The 14,356-nt window shown below is 34.4% G+C and overlaps 2 protein-coding genes across 4 annotated transcripts; one reads left to right on the forward strand and one right to left on the reverse strand.

Moving 5' to 3' along the window:
* Positions 1-410: 410 nt before the first annotated feature.
* Positions 411-6,980, reverse strand: LOC108224342 (GATA transcription factor 25). Of its 2 annotated transcripts, none has more exons than XM_017398917.2 (7): positions 6,564-6,980; positions 5,607-5,690; positions 5,397-5,536; positions 3,329-3,430; positions 2,621-2,726; positions 958-1,017; positions 411-831 (listed from the first exon to the last, which is right to left on the reverse strand). In XM_017398917.2, exons 1-7 carry the CDS (start codon positions 6,840-6,842, stop codon positions 784-786), a joined length of 819 nt encoding a protein of 272 aa, XP_017254406.1. In that variant the 5' UTR covers positions 6,843-6,980; the 3' UTR covers positions 411-783. The 2 variants fall into 2 exon arrangements, with proteins under 2 accessions (XP_017254406.1, XP_017254407.1); XM_017398918.2 differs by having other exon boundaries at positions 548-786; positions 6,564-6,976.
* A 426-nt stretch (positions 6,981-7,406) lies between these two features.
* On the forward strand, positions 7,407-11,466 carry LOC108224638 (putative pentatricopeptide repeat-containing protein At1g12700, mitochondrial). Of its 2 annotated transcripts, none has more exons than XR_001807433.2 (2): positions 7,407-9,169; positions 10,663-11,466. XR_001807433.2 is itself a non-coding variant. In XM_017399315.2 (2 exons), exons 1-2 carry the CDS (start codon positions 7,436-7,438, stop codon positions 10,665-10,667), a joined length of 1,641 nt encoding a protein of 546 aa, XP_017254804.1. In that variant the 5' UTR covers positions 7,407-7,435; the 3' UTR covers positions 10,668-11,466. The 2 variants fall into 2 exon arrangements, 1 of the variants encoding a protein (XP_017254804.1); XM_017399315.2 differs by having other exon boundaries at positions 7,407-9,071.
* Positions 11,467-14,356: the final 2,890 nt, after the last annotated feature.

Consider the following 14,356-nt stretch of genomic DNA (forward strand, 5'->3'; position numbering starts at 1 on the left):
TAGATTTTTGGGTCCTTCACTGTTCATGAACCCTGCAAATCGAAATCGTTATTAAGATCAATGTCACCATCTATATAAATTGGGACGTAACCTGTTTGGTAGAAGTATTATCCATCAACTTGACCTGATACATGTCGAGAGATTCCCGACCACATTTTTGGGTCACCCTATATTTTGACACCACCGCCGAGTTGTTCATGTGATTTTGATTCAGACGTTCAGTCGTCTAACCCTTCACTGAGAAAGGGCAGGTTGCTCCGAAAACACGGCCATCTCAATTTAATTTGGCCCGTCGTTTGTACTCTCATCAGATAAAATTTCTCGCCAGACATTGTAACAATGTATAGAACAAACGAACCCCGACTCGAGCAAATGGTTCAAAATAAGTTTTAAAAGCTAAAACCGTGAACTGCACTGAAGTAAAAACTAAATTAAGAAGACCTTGTGAGTTCTTATGTTTCAGTTTATGTTTTCAAATAAGCACAACTCTAGCACCTGAAGTATCTTCCATTATCTAGCTCAGCAAAACAGAGCTACCTCGCAGATATCACAGCTGAAATTTCTTCTTTCCTAATATGAACAACCATGAAAAGTATTACATGGGAAAAGATTCCATAGATCCTGATGTGCTCATCTGTACAAATTAAAAGACAAGCCGACGGAATTATAGAAGACTTTTAGTGAATGATGTCAGAGGCAACTGGGCTGGTGCAGCTTCATGCTATGCTTCAGGAAATTCCAGCAATTAATTCTAGAGGAGTCATCACTGCCGAAAGTTGCTGGTTACTGAGTGTAAACCGGCGGAACGAAGTTAGATTTTTCGACTTCACCCTACCAGAATGAAATAATAACAAAAAAACAAAGCCATCTATCTAGTTAGACAGCGCCACCATTAAGAAAGAACGTTCAAGCAAAATAATTGTAAAATAGCAGTTTTTTTTGGTAGTTTATGCACACCTGTTCTATTTGGGCCAAAGGTTGATCACATGACTTCTTGGGAATATTCCTCAATGCTCCCTGCATAGTTTTAAAACATAACTGATTCGCTCTGAAAATATCTAAATAAGCATCAATAAAAATTATTGCCAGAATGTTAAGCATAATATTATGCTACCTTACAAGCAAAATGGGTCCGTGGGCACTAAGCAAATGTCAAATTTAGTTCAATGGCATTCATTCTTGAAAGACAGTATAAAGAGTTCAACATATGTCCTGAAACCCTATGTTTACACCCAGGTCCTTTTACATGGAACTCTCACACGAAAAAAACAGGGTAACACACCCTATATTCTAAACCAAGACATATAATTAACTGCAAATTCTGCCCACCAGCACTATACCAAATAAAAGGACAACAAACATCAAATTAATGACAAGCACCACATTTTGGTGAGAATTGAGATTGTTCCAAAATAACCAAAGTTGAATAAAGAGGCCAAATTTAACTGTTCCAATACCTTCCTAAACATGCATATTCACCTTCGACCCATCTCCATTCTCACCCTTTTCACTACAGAAATTACTCACATATGCGCTTTATATTGAGAAACAACAACAATCAGCATATCTGATTTCATACTATATCTATATCTATGGATAGGACGAATGCATATGAGAATAGTTTTAGGAAAATTGTGTATATCATATTTACGTATAGGCAGTGATACGCATGCACAGAAGGAATATTGCATAATACGCAAGTGAAGATTGGGTATCATCTTAGTTTATGAGTACAAGATACTCCTCTTTAGTATGTGTAATCCAGTTATCCATTTATAACATGCGTATTTCACTGGTTAGATATGTCCAACAATTTTTAGAAACTAACAATTTTGTAATATAAGATTGAAAAAAGGGTAAACCCAACCTTTACCCCAAAATATCTAGCTAAACTACAAAATGTATATCCAGACAGAACCTAATCGTATAGTTTTTTTAAAACTGAGCAATAAGCAGAAATATCTATTGACCTAGCAAGTCACAAATTCATATCGGTTAGACAATAATATGTACTCCATTTCCAACATGACCTAATACTTAGATTTGGTATCAAATTTTTTCAGAACTGATGGGAGCGTATATATGAAGTTCATCACTAAATTCCCATGACACGAAATTACCACCACAAACATAAACCTGTCAGATTCAATAGAGAGAGTTTGTATAATATGCATTCTACTAATCCTCAGTGCTTAAATGTGTGTTCTTTGTGCATACCAATCTCCCAGACTAGCTCTCTCTCCAAGACCAATCTTTACACAAGCTTTTATATTATTATTATCCCATCCATTGGATTATGTAACATTCACTGGAGTAACTATGATTAGCTATATATTGGTCAAGTAGTTCACCTTTCCTACCATTGGTACACTAACTACCTAACTAAAAGGTAATTCAACTATCTTCCAAGCCATAATCAAGCAAGAGTTAAATATAATTTAAACAGAAAACCACGGTTAACAAGTAACAATGCAGAAAAGGGGGAGGAAAAATGACAGATAACAAAAGTAGGAGTAACGCACTAACAATATATATATATATAATTATATATATATAATTATATATATATATATATATATAATTATATATATTTCAGGAATTCAGAAAATTAAGGTTTTACCTTTTGTGCCCAGTAAAGCCCACATGCATTGCACAGAGTCCTTGGACCATCAGGCCCTTTCCGCATCATAGGGGTGCATCTTGAACTAGTGCCACAATGCTTGCACCTAAATAAGGAAGACATATTCCAATAGTTAATTGTAGAAAGCAGAAACAGTGAACATAGTAGCTATGATAACCAAACATAGTTCGAGTTGTAGCTGACACAAAATTGAGTAGTATCTTTCAAGATTGAGTGTCGATTAGGGGAGGAAAGAAAGATCTTGTGAACTAAATAATGGACTAACTCATCTTCACAAGTCATTTCCTTCACTCGGACAGTTCAATAAAATTTTATGTAACAAGTAACTTTTTTATACGGTAAGCCAAGCATGCTCAATATATCACAACATCAATCATGTGAGAGTATATATCTTAACAAGATCCTACATCAATTAAATTGTAGTGTCCAAACAATCATTGATCGAAGTACCAAACAAATTGTATCTCTATTTCAGGATGCTTCACTAGTAACTGACAGCAACTAATTGTGACTGCACAATCTCTCTAAAATTTAAATGAATTCACAGTTTCTGTTCACCTGCTTTCTTAACTTGTAAACATGAAGATCTGAGAAAAGAAATCTTCATATTATATTGCTTCATACAAGAACATGGAAAATATAATGCAATGACAAGTGATCTAGATCCACTATATAGAAAGAACTTACAGAGTTTCAGGTGTGCTTTCATCTTGCCCAGAATCATCAGCATTTGAACCAGTTGACACTTCTGATGCTTTGGAGGTAAATTGACCCTTCTTACGATTCATCCTAATTAAATGTTTTGTATACACATCATGGAAAAAGGAAATTAAAGCCATTTCTAAACTGGTTAATACAGTGATGAAACTAATCATCTAATACACTGTCAGAATTAAGTCGGCTTATAAACCAAACAGAGTACATAATAGTAAAACAAACACAATCCTGAAAGTGAGTGGATAACTGTATATTAACCAAATTATAGCATAATCGAGGCCAGCTCATAATAGTGAAGATAGCAACAATAGACATGGTCCTATATGTATAGGCAATTGCTCAAAGACAAACCAAATTAGAGTACAAACTACAAACTTAATCTAGACCCTTTAAATGATTCTAATCTAACGCCCCCTAGAAGTCACCACATACAATTAAAATACACCATCTCACACATGATACCACATAATCCCTTCCGTTTTTTATTTTGATTTTTCCTGTCAATCGGTGAGCTTTGTTTTAAAATCTTAACTTCACTGTATTTCTCTTCATCTCCCAACAATCAATTTGCATAACATATGTGCTATGTTTCAATGTGATTCAGGATTTTTTTTTTTTTTTTAATTTTAGTTTGTAGTATATATTTGAAGGAGGTTTGTATTAGAGTGAGACCATATATATATATATATAACATACAAGTTCTCCGGAGAACTAGTTCTCGTTTGAGCCTTGCCCTTTTAATAAACACAACCATGATCAGATGCAGTCCTGCTCTTATGACAGAAAGGTCATGCCCGGGGGACAAAGGCATGAGAGTATTAAAAGGCAATGGATATTTTCAGGGTTTAAGAAATTTAATAAACAAAAAATTAAAGGCTTTTTAGATAACCCTTAGAATCCATAAAATTAGTAACTACAATACAATTGACAGCTTTTGAAAACAATGACAGGACAAGCTCCGTATGTGTGTGAGATATATAGGTAAAATGACTGCAAAAATAAAGCTACAAAGTCTCTTCTACAAGCCTATATCACACACAAAACTGTGGCATATATCTCAAAAAGGAACTGATTACAAATGAATTACTACTGACCCAGAAGAAGCACAAAATTTTATTTAGTGTTCATAAACTACCTGATATACAGTTATGTTAAAGGATTTAAACATACTATATCAGTATTCTCTATTCCTGGTACGACTCATAGTCTTACAGACTTTGACCTAGGACACGCAATAATAACAGAAAGAATTTTAGCAACTGAAAAGTTTTTAGCAAGTCATATATAATAATAAAGCTACAAAGTCTCTCCTACAAGCCTAAATCACAATAAAAATTTGGCAAATATCTTAATAAACACCGATTACTCATTAAATACTAATAACAAGGGGTAAAAACTATACCTTCTTCTGCATTTATATTCTATAACCCAACATACAGTTGTGTTAAAAGATTCAAATATACTATATAAGTAATTCATATTCTTGTTACGACTCGCAGTCCTATAGGTCTTGACCTTATGGCAACAATTTCGTCAAAATATCAATAAAAAAAACAATAAAAAGAGTTTTTTGTCCCCGAAATGTTGGAATATTAGAATAAGTATACAAGGAGTATCAGCGCAATAACATTTAATCTAGAAAGCAGAATTGCAACCGGAGAATTACGTAAATATTGGCAGATACTAAGCTGGGCATATACGTCGCAATCACAACAGTGAAGATAAGCATCGTAGCCTTAACATCAAGTGTAATTTTTTTAATAAGGAAACAAAGATATGTTCGGCAATTATGGTACAAATCCTCTGAAAACTATTGACTACATTACTTATGAGAAATACAAGCACGAAATAAATCTTCAGACTGATAGCTATATTCAAAAATATTAGTGTGTTATAAAATACAAATAAGGTAGCAGTTCTCTGTTACTATTGTATGCATCTAAAAAAATTATGTGACCATCAAGAAACAATTGATTTAATAACACATCAAGAATCCCGCTGCAATATAAATTTAATAAATTTTCCAAAATGGACGCACCTTACTGCAACTTCGTGACGAACATCATATCTAATTTTCTTCTCAAAGCACCGATTCTGTTTTTTCTGATAGAACCTGCGGAGAGAGGCTGCTCTCTCCGGATCACTAAACCTCTGAGGGTAATCTTTTTGATACTGTGCCTGAAGACCAATTCACGTGCTTAGAATGAATTCCAAAATCATAGTAAAACACTAGTTAATCCAATTATACCGGAGGATTCCTATAAGCTATGTCAGCAGGTTGAGCAGTTGAAGGAAGCTCACATCCCCCTAGAATTAAAAGCACCTGTTGTACCTGTAAAAACCATCAACTTCCACTATTAATAAACAATTTAAGTTACCCAAATATTAGGTCAATATTAAAATATCACACAATACAACTTGGCAGTATATTGTATATGATCTATACTACCGAACTAAACCTAGGAAAAGATTAGTCCACGACCCCAGCAACTAATTTAATTTCTAACAACACTTCCTGGTTCCTAATTAACAGCCATCATCTTCTTCAGCAGTAAAAACAGAAAAACGTGACGACAAAAATGTGACATACAATTACCTCATGTTTTACAGCAGTTCTCGTTAAAATTGTAGCTAGCTACCTAACCTTCACCGGGATTCATTAATAACATTAAAATCACTCTATATCATTCCATTAAGCTTTCACAAAGATTAACGGAAACACTAACAGAATCACTATAATTTTGTCATTCGTTAAATCTTTACCACAATTAATGAGAAAGAAAACAAAATCACCACATACGTCATTTCTTTAAATCTTTAAAACAATAAACGAGAAAGTTATCTGTTCTTATAATCTTTGAGCTCTTATCAATTAACGAAAACAATTAAATAGAATATCACATATCATTCTTTTGAATCTTCAAATCCTTAATACAATTGAAGACAATTCACAACACATTTCATTCCATTATATCTCATCAAAGCAAATGCTCTAATTCCTAATTAAAAACCCTAGCAAATTTATCTAACAGTAAATTCCGCAACTTACTCAAACTCAACAATTTTCAAACCCTTCCACTCTAATATAATTATCAATCCAAAGACACGTACACTCAAACAGAGGGAGAGAGAGAGAGAGAGAGAGAGAGGGAGGGAGAGGGAGAGAGGGAGGGGAGAGGGGGAGAGAGAGAGAGAGAGGCCTAGCCTTGTCAGCAGTAACAGTGTCGAACACATAAACCTGGCCGCCAAACGACAGCGTAAGCTGATCACTGGTGTTTCCACATTGCGAAACGGCGTCGTACGACACCGCAGCATCGCTCCCCTCCACAACCTCGTAATTCGCAATCGTATCGCCTTCTTCAAACCCCTGCGACTCATCATACGCCAATTCATGCGAAATAGGATCGATCGGCACGCCGGCGCCGGCGCCGAGTTTGTCGGAGTAGTGGCTCGGATAATTCATCGCTTGGCTGTGATTGTACATTGTCGATTTTGCCCTAACCCTAGAGTCCGAGACCGTGAGTACAATTATATATAGTGTGTGCTGTGTGTATTATATTATTAGTGATGAAGTATTGAAGTCGGTGAATGACGGTGAGAAAAGAAAACACACACTCGAGAGTGTTTGTGTTTATCTGGGCGAGGCAAAATTGAAAATTACCCCTGGATTACACTTATTTACAGTGCTGCCATTACACTTTTTTAATTTATTATTTAGTTATTACATTTGTGAATAAATAAGATAAATAGAAATTGTAGATATGATACAATTGTTATTATAAAATTCATAATTACTCTTATTTGATATTTTAATTGTAATATAATCACTAAATTATCGATAATTCTGTCATCTACACTAGAATTAAAATTGCTAACATATAACATATTAATTAAATAATTCATAAATTCATAGATAATATAATTTATTATATACATTGAATGGAAATATATTACATAAAAATATCTATATCATAGAAATTACTATAATAAATCTATTTTTCCTAAAAAAAATATAAGAATCTATTTTATTAGAACTACCGGACCCATAGTAGAGCTTCACTGTAATTGTCTGTAAGCATGAGAAGACTCATCTCTTCTCTGTCTCTCTCTACCAGAAAACCCCATTTTTTACTTCTGTATCACCTTCACCACACACAAACAAAGCCCACGCAGAGCTCCCCCATAGCCCATTTGAATCCGAGCCCAATAGACCCATTAAACTATCTCCTCACTTTCATCCCCCAAATCAAAGCTCTCTCAGAAAACCCAAGAAACAAGAATGCTCTCACTTCACTAGACTCACTTTTGGGCCAAGCCCATTTCTTGGATTCTGCTGCCTCACTGATTGTGATTCAGTATTTGTGTGAAATTAAGAAGCTTGGGAGGGCTAAAGATGTGTTCTTGAAGCTCAAGAGTGAGGGTAAGCTTAAAGATTGCATTTTGTTTAGTTTAGTGTATGATTGTTTGGTTGCTAATAGTGGAATTCATGATGTTGAGGTTGTGTGGAATGAGCTTTGTGGGAATGATTTAAAGATTGATGTTTGTGATTATGTTGTTTATGTGTGTAAGTTTTGTGGGCGTGAGGAAATTAAGGGTATTTTCGAGAGGGTTGTGATGGGAGGGAGGGTTTTGAGGAGGGAAAGCTATGGCGCATTGATTGGTGCTTTGTGTAGGGAGAATGAGGGGGAGTTGGGGAAAGAGGTTATGAGGGTGATGGGTGGTTTGGGGATTGAAGTTGATTGTTTTAGTTATTATGTTTTGTTTCGGTGTTTTTGTCGGAATGGGAATGTGGATGAAGCTGATTGGGTTTTGAGGGAATTGGTGAAGAGGGAATTTTATATTGATATATGTGTGTATGGGAATTTTTTGTATGGTCTTTGTAAAACGGGAAAATTTAGGGAGGCGAAGAAGTTGTTTCTTAGGTTGACGAAGCAGGATGGTGTGGGAGGGTATAAGAATGTGGATTTTTTGAAGGAGGGAAGAAGGGTGATCTTTCAGTTAAAGTGTGAGGATAATGTTCCGAATATATTGGCTTATGAATCATATTTTCGTTCTTTATGTGATATAGGGAGGCTTGATGAGGCTGAAGTGTTGTTGAAAAAGATGATGAATAGTAGAATTGTGCCCGAGATATGTGTGTATGGTTCGTTTATAAAGGCTCTTTTTGCTGCTGATCGAGATAAAGATGCAATAAGATTTCTTCAAGTTGAGAAGAAGAAAGGTCTAGTTAAAGTTGATGAGATTGCGAGTTATGTCATTAAGGGTTTGTGTCAGAAGAGGAAACTTGATGAGGCTGTGAGAATCTTTGACGAAACTTCTGTGCTCGGGGAATTTCTTAATCGTACAAATATTTGTAATTGTATACTAGGTAATTACTGGAAAGAAGGTAGATCGGCGGAGGCAGAGAACTTGTTTAGAAGGTTGAAGGAAGGTAACTACGGATTGCGTGATGCATCGACATACGAAGTCATGATTAATGGATATTGCAACCAAAGTAATGGTGTAAAGGCACTCCTCTTATTTCAAGAAATGGTGGATAGGAAAATCATTATTAGCTGTGCACTATATGAGGTAATAATTAGAGCCTTGTGTTCATGTGGAAGTCTAAGGGAAGCACTTAAATATTTGAATGATATGGTTGAAAGTGGAAACATGGTATATAGCAGGAGATGGAAGATATTTATTAGCTCAACATTTGCTGCATTGGAACATGGTATTTCCAGTGACTTTTGAAGTATTCACTTGATTAGAATAATGACATATATGTTCCCTCACATTGCCTGTCTGGATTTTCCGTGTGATCTTAGTAAGGTATTAAATATTTTCTTTTTATTAAAGTCTTCGTTCATGTTTTACTCTATGAATCCCTAGAAAACAATTCACCATATATGCACATATGTTTTGGTTTATAGTGATGCACATAGAGGTTGGTCTTATGCTGCATCAACATGTCAGAGAAAGTTACATAAAATCTCATGTATATGATTTATCTACAATGTTCATATCAGCTAAAAATAAATTGCTTAATTTGGAATGAACAAAGCTAATGGTATGTTTGGGCAAGGAACATTAGTTTTGATGATGTTCCACTTATACAATATAAATCATAAGATCAGAAGCGTAAAATTTCCAACTGACCATTTGCTCTTCATAAAAATATTGCGAATGCACCATCTGACCTAGCTGTTCGGTTACGGCTGGGGAGTGACCTAAAAGTAGTTGTACGGTAGATGTGTTTTGCTTAATCTTCTTTTCTTAACACCCCACCTTGTTCTAGGAATTGACAAAAAAAATTAACCACGGGTTTACTTCGAACTAACACTATAAATTTTTTAAGCTGATCAGATAACAGATAACAGCTCCGCAAAGAATATTGTCATAATAAATATAAAGGAAGATATGAATTTAAAATATTTAATAAATATTAAGACATATTAAAAAAAATTGGGGTTACAATTGTACACACACATGTAAAGTTGATACTTGATAGAGATGTAGAGAGGGATAGGAAAGAGACACATTAAAGAAATGTAGTGGTCACTCCCAACAGTTTACAAACCAAAGACAATACGCTACACTCCATTTACACATTCGAGTGCCAGTCTGCTACTGCTTCTCCTTCTTCCATTCTCTTTATTTTTTCCTGCTAAAATACATTTGAAGTCTTATATACATAACTCTTGAAACCCCAGAAGAAAAACATTCGGCTTAAAATCTCTTTCAGTCCCCCCCTAAATATATGCACAAAGCCACAGCAATAATGTTGGTATTGTTTTGTATTACGATATAGACACTACTGTTTCAGTAGCCACTCCTGGTCTTTTACTACTCTCATCCACCCCAAGCTATGCAATCAAGTCTACCAAATCCAAGTATTTCATTTCTCTCCTTCTCTTGGTCTATACATATATGTATATTTACTTTTTCTGTTTTGTGGGGACGAGCTTTTTGTTTGATTTATGTTAAATTTTCAGTCTTGCTGCTACTGTGTATTTTCTTTAATGGGGTTTTGTCAAATGCTGATGATCCTTGCGATGAATTGAGTGGTAAAGCGTGATCTTGTGATTACTACTGTGGATTTAGCTTTATTATGATAATTTTAAGTGTTTGTTTTTACTCTTATGCATATGTTGCAATTATGTTTTTGTTGTCAAATTTGTGATAAAGTTTCCATCTTTGGATATACATGTATATCTTGCAGTCTATGGTTGATTAATGATTAGTAACTGATATGGATTATGAGTATAGATTCTTCGATTCTTGGTTATGATTGGATTCTATTTTTGTTGATGTGATCATGGCAGGTTAAACGACACTGAAACTCTTATTATTAAAGCATCTACAGAAACTACCAACAACAAAGTATCTGCAGGAACTCCTAATGCCAAAGAAACCGGAGGAACTCCTAATACGAACACATCTAATGTGACTCCTAACAGCGAAGGATCACTAACAACTTGCCAGTAGAGTTATTCCACCTCATCAACTTCGTCAGTCTGCTATTACCTAAAGTTGACAAATCATCCCAACATGAAGAATCTTCCATGGACATACCAAAGTCTAGACACCAGTTGAAAATTGCTTATGATTTGCTCAATTCAGATTTAGCAACTTTTCTTGAAAATTCCTGCTGAAACCAGACCGGATTTTCTATGACTCTGGCGCAATGGGTACCTTCTCTAACAGCTGGCCTTGGCATTTCAAGTTGTTATTTGTGTCTTTTAGTGCGGCTTGCATGGCTTTCTTGGGTGCACCATCATTTTTAATGAGTAAGATTGATGGTAGATTGACCGTTTATGACTCCACCGTGATGCCGAAGTGGGTGATATTTCCATTCAGCATCGCGTATCACCTGCATTGGCGGCTCTGACACGCCTGAGCCAGTTAGATCCGGTGCTTCTATTGGCGGCTCTGACATGGTTTCGGTCAGAGCTTGAGCCCGAATGGTTTAATCTTGTTCACGAGCCTTGTCAAAAACCTGTTGTTCCTGTAGGCTTGTTGCCTCGATCAGCATTTGACCGATAATAATACATAATGTATTATCATATTGAAATAATGTATTTTATTGGATAACAAGTTAAAATAATGATTATATGTCCCTTTTTTTTTTTTTTTTTGCTAACTATTATATGTCCTTTTTTAATATAACCAATCAAGATAATTTGTATCATCTAAATCAACATAAATGTATCATCTGAATACAGTTAGAAGTTGTGTTTTATTAATTTTTACAAAATGATATTTATAACCAACGGTTGACATTTTTAGGAAATTATTGAATTTCATTTGAAACTATGAATTTTACCAAATAATATGTCTAGTTAAAAAAAATGTATTTGGATTTTAAATGAAATCAGTATATGCAAATACTAGTATAAAACTGAAAATTTAAAATAACATCTCAAATCATATTATTCAAAATTTGAAATAAAATTCAAGATGTGATCTTATATCATTTGCGCAAAAAACATGTAAATTAACTTGGCTTTGTATGCCATGCTTTTAAAAAAGAAAATAAAGATGTTTTTGTTTGTTTAAGGCCGAATAAAAGCTTAAACCGTTGAACCAAGCCGACCCGTTTATATTGAATGAATTTTTTCTTTTTTCTCGATTGATTAAATCAATAAAAATGAATAATAACAAACTATACATTTATTGTTTCAATATCTTGTGTCGGAATAAAATAATATTTTAGTTAAATAAGTTTTTTACACGGTTATTGAGTTTTTTTATAGGAGGGGTGTCGGCTTTTGAGAATATGAATTAAATATATTTAATATTTATAATTTATATGAACATTTATATTATAATTTCTATTTTTCATTTTTATGTTTCTTTAGATTATTAAAATTTTAAATATAACTAATAGTTTATATAAATTGTTTTAAATTTATTATTTTTAAAATTTTTTTAAATATGATCATCATTTTTAAAAAGATATTAAATGTTCTTTATATTTAAAAGTAAAATCCATGCTCAGGACGAACAAGTTGTCTCGCAGGAGAAAAAGCTCTTCATGAGTCACGCAGAGTACATCATTTGTATTATGTATTTAGCCTATAATTTTAGGCATGTGTGTTTTTTAATTGTTATTATTATTAATCATTGATTTTTTTTATTATATACAGAAAGGTTGAAATTAATGTAAATTCTTGTAACTTGTATGTATCTCCAAGAAGTAAAAGTCCAATTCAACATTCAAACCCAATAGCGGTAATATTTTTCTTTTGCAAAGAACCTGATGTAAATTCTTTTAAGTTGTATGTATTTTCAACATTCAAACTCAATAGCATATAACCCGCTTAATTTGGAGAGACGCATTTCATGACCAAAACACTCGAAGCAACGTAGGACATGCTAAAATTTGAATTAACTCCTCCCGACTCCAAGACTAAGATAACCATTGAGATGATGAGATGATACAGAATGCTAATCTCATCCAAGTATTGTTGATTTCTGACTTTTTTAAAAGTGATCAGGATGGGGTGTCCCCGTTCTTACCGAAAGGCTTTAACAAACTTTTCGTAGGAATACATGTAGCTAGGCGTACAACTCATCAAATCATGCCTTCCTCCATTCATGTAAGACTATTCATCAGTCGATCTTCTTAAATTTTTGTCCTTATTTTTTTAATTACATAATGTTAGATATAATTGATGATTACTGATGTTCTTAAGGTTTGTTTTAGAACAGGAATCATCAGAGTTTAATATGGAAGCTGATCAGAGTCTAGTAAAGTCTGACAGAGTTTGATAAAGTCTGACAGAGTTTGATAAAGTCTGATCAGAGTTTACATAGTCAAGACTCGACAGAGTTTACACGTGGAAAGAGCTCAGAAGCGGATATACTTCAAGGAAGGATAGAAGCTGAGGAGTGATTTGCTGACTATGGAAACTAAACAGAAAACTGGAGCAATCTTTGATTGATAGATTTATTAGCTGATTTATAGGATATCAAATCAGAGATTGATTTTGTAACTGTGTCTATATAAACACAGATTAGGGTTACTCTATAGGAGTTGAGTTATCGAGTATATTGTTAAGAACCCTAGCAGCTCTTAGTGATACAATATAAATCACTGAGAGAGTTTTTGTAACCATTCAAGCTTTGTGAATATAAGAGTTTACTGCTTTCAATCTCTTATATTGTCTTACTGTGTTACAGATTGTGATAGCTATATCAGATTATATAGTGAATTTATAGGACCTAACAAGTGGTATCAGAGCCAGCTCTGTTAAGAATACTACAGTGAGATCTTAAACACAATCATGTCTGAAAAATCACAAGCTTCATCCTTTAGAGTTCCAATCCTTAAGGCATCTGAATATCCAGTCTGGAAAGAGAGAATGATAATATTCTTAGACTCTGTTGATCCAGAATATCTTGACAGGATCTTTGATGGACCACATATGCCCACCAAGCTCTCTGTTGGGCTTGCTGATGAACCTCAGAAGATGGTCCCAAAAGAAAAGAAAGATTATACCCCTGAGGACATCCTGTCAATTAGTAAAGACTCAAAGGTGAAACACCTTTTGCACAGTGCTCTTGACAATGCAATGTCTAATAGGGTAATTGGGTGCAAAACTGCTAAACAAATCTGGGATGCTCTGGAAACCAGATGTCAAGGAACTCAGGCCATTAAGAAAAACAGAAAAACAATCCTTACACAGGAGTATGAGCACTTTGACTCAAAATCTGGTGAGTCTCTGACAGATCTGTATGACAGATTTGTCAAACTGCTGAATGACTTATCTCTGGTGGACAAGGAATATGATCTTGAAGACTCAAATCTCAAATTCCTTCTGGCTCTTCCTGAAAAATGGGATTTGAAAGTCACCACAATTAGAGACAATCTTGATCTTGGAGAAATGTCTCTTGATGATGTTTATGGAAGATTGAAGACCCATGAACTTGAAATGGAGCAAAGGAGCAAACGTCATGGAGGAAAATCAAAGTCTGTTGCTCTGAAAGTTCAAGAGGAAGCTGCTAAGAGCAAAG

The sequence above is a fragment of the Daucus carota genome, chromosome 6 (assembly GCF_001625215.2).
Source record: "Daucus carota subsp. sativus chromosome 6, DH1 v3.0, whole genome shotgun sequence".
Lineage (NCBI taxonomy): Eukaryota > Viridiplantae > Streptophyta > Magnoliopsida > Apiales > Apiaceae > Daucus > Daucus carota.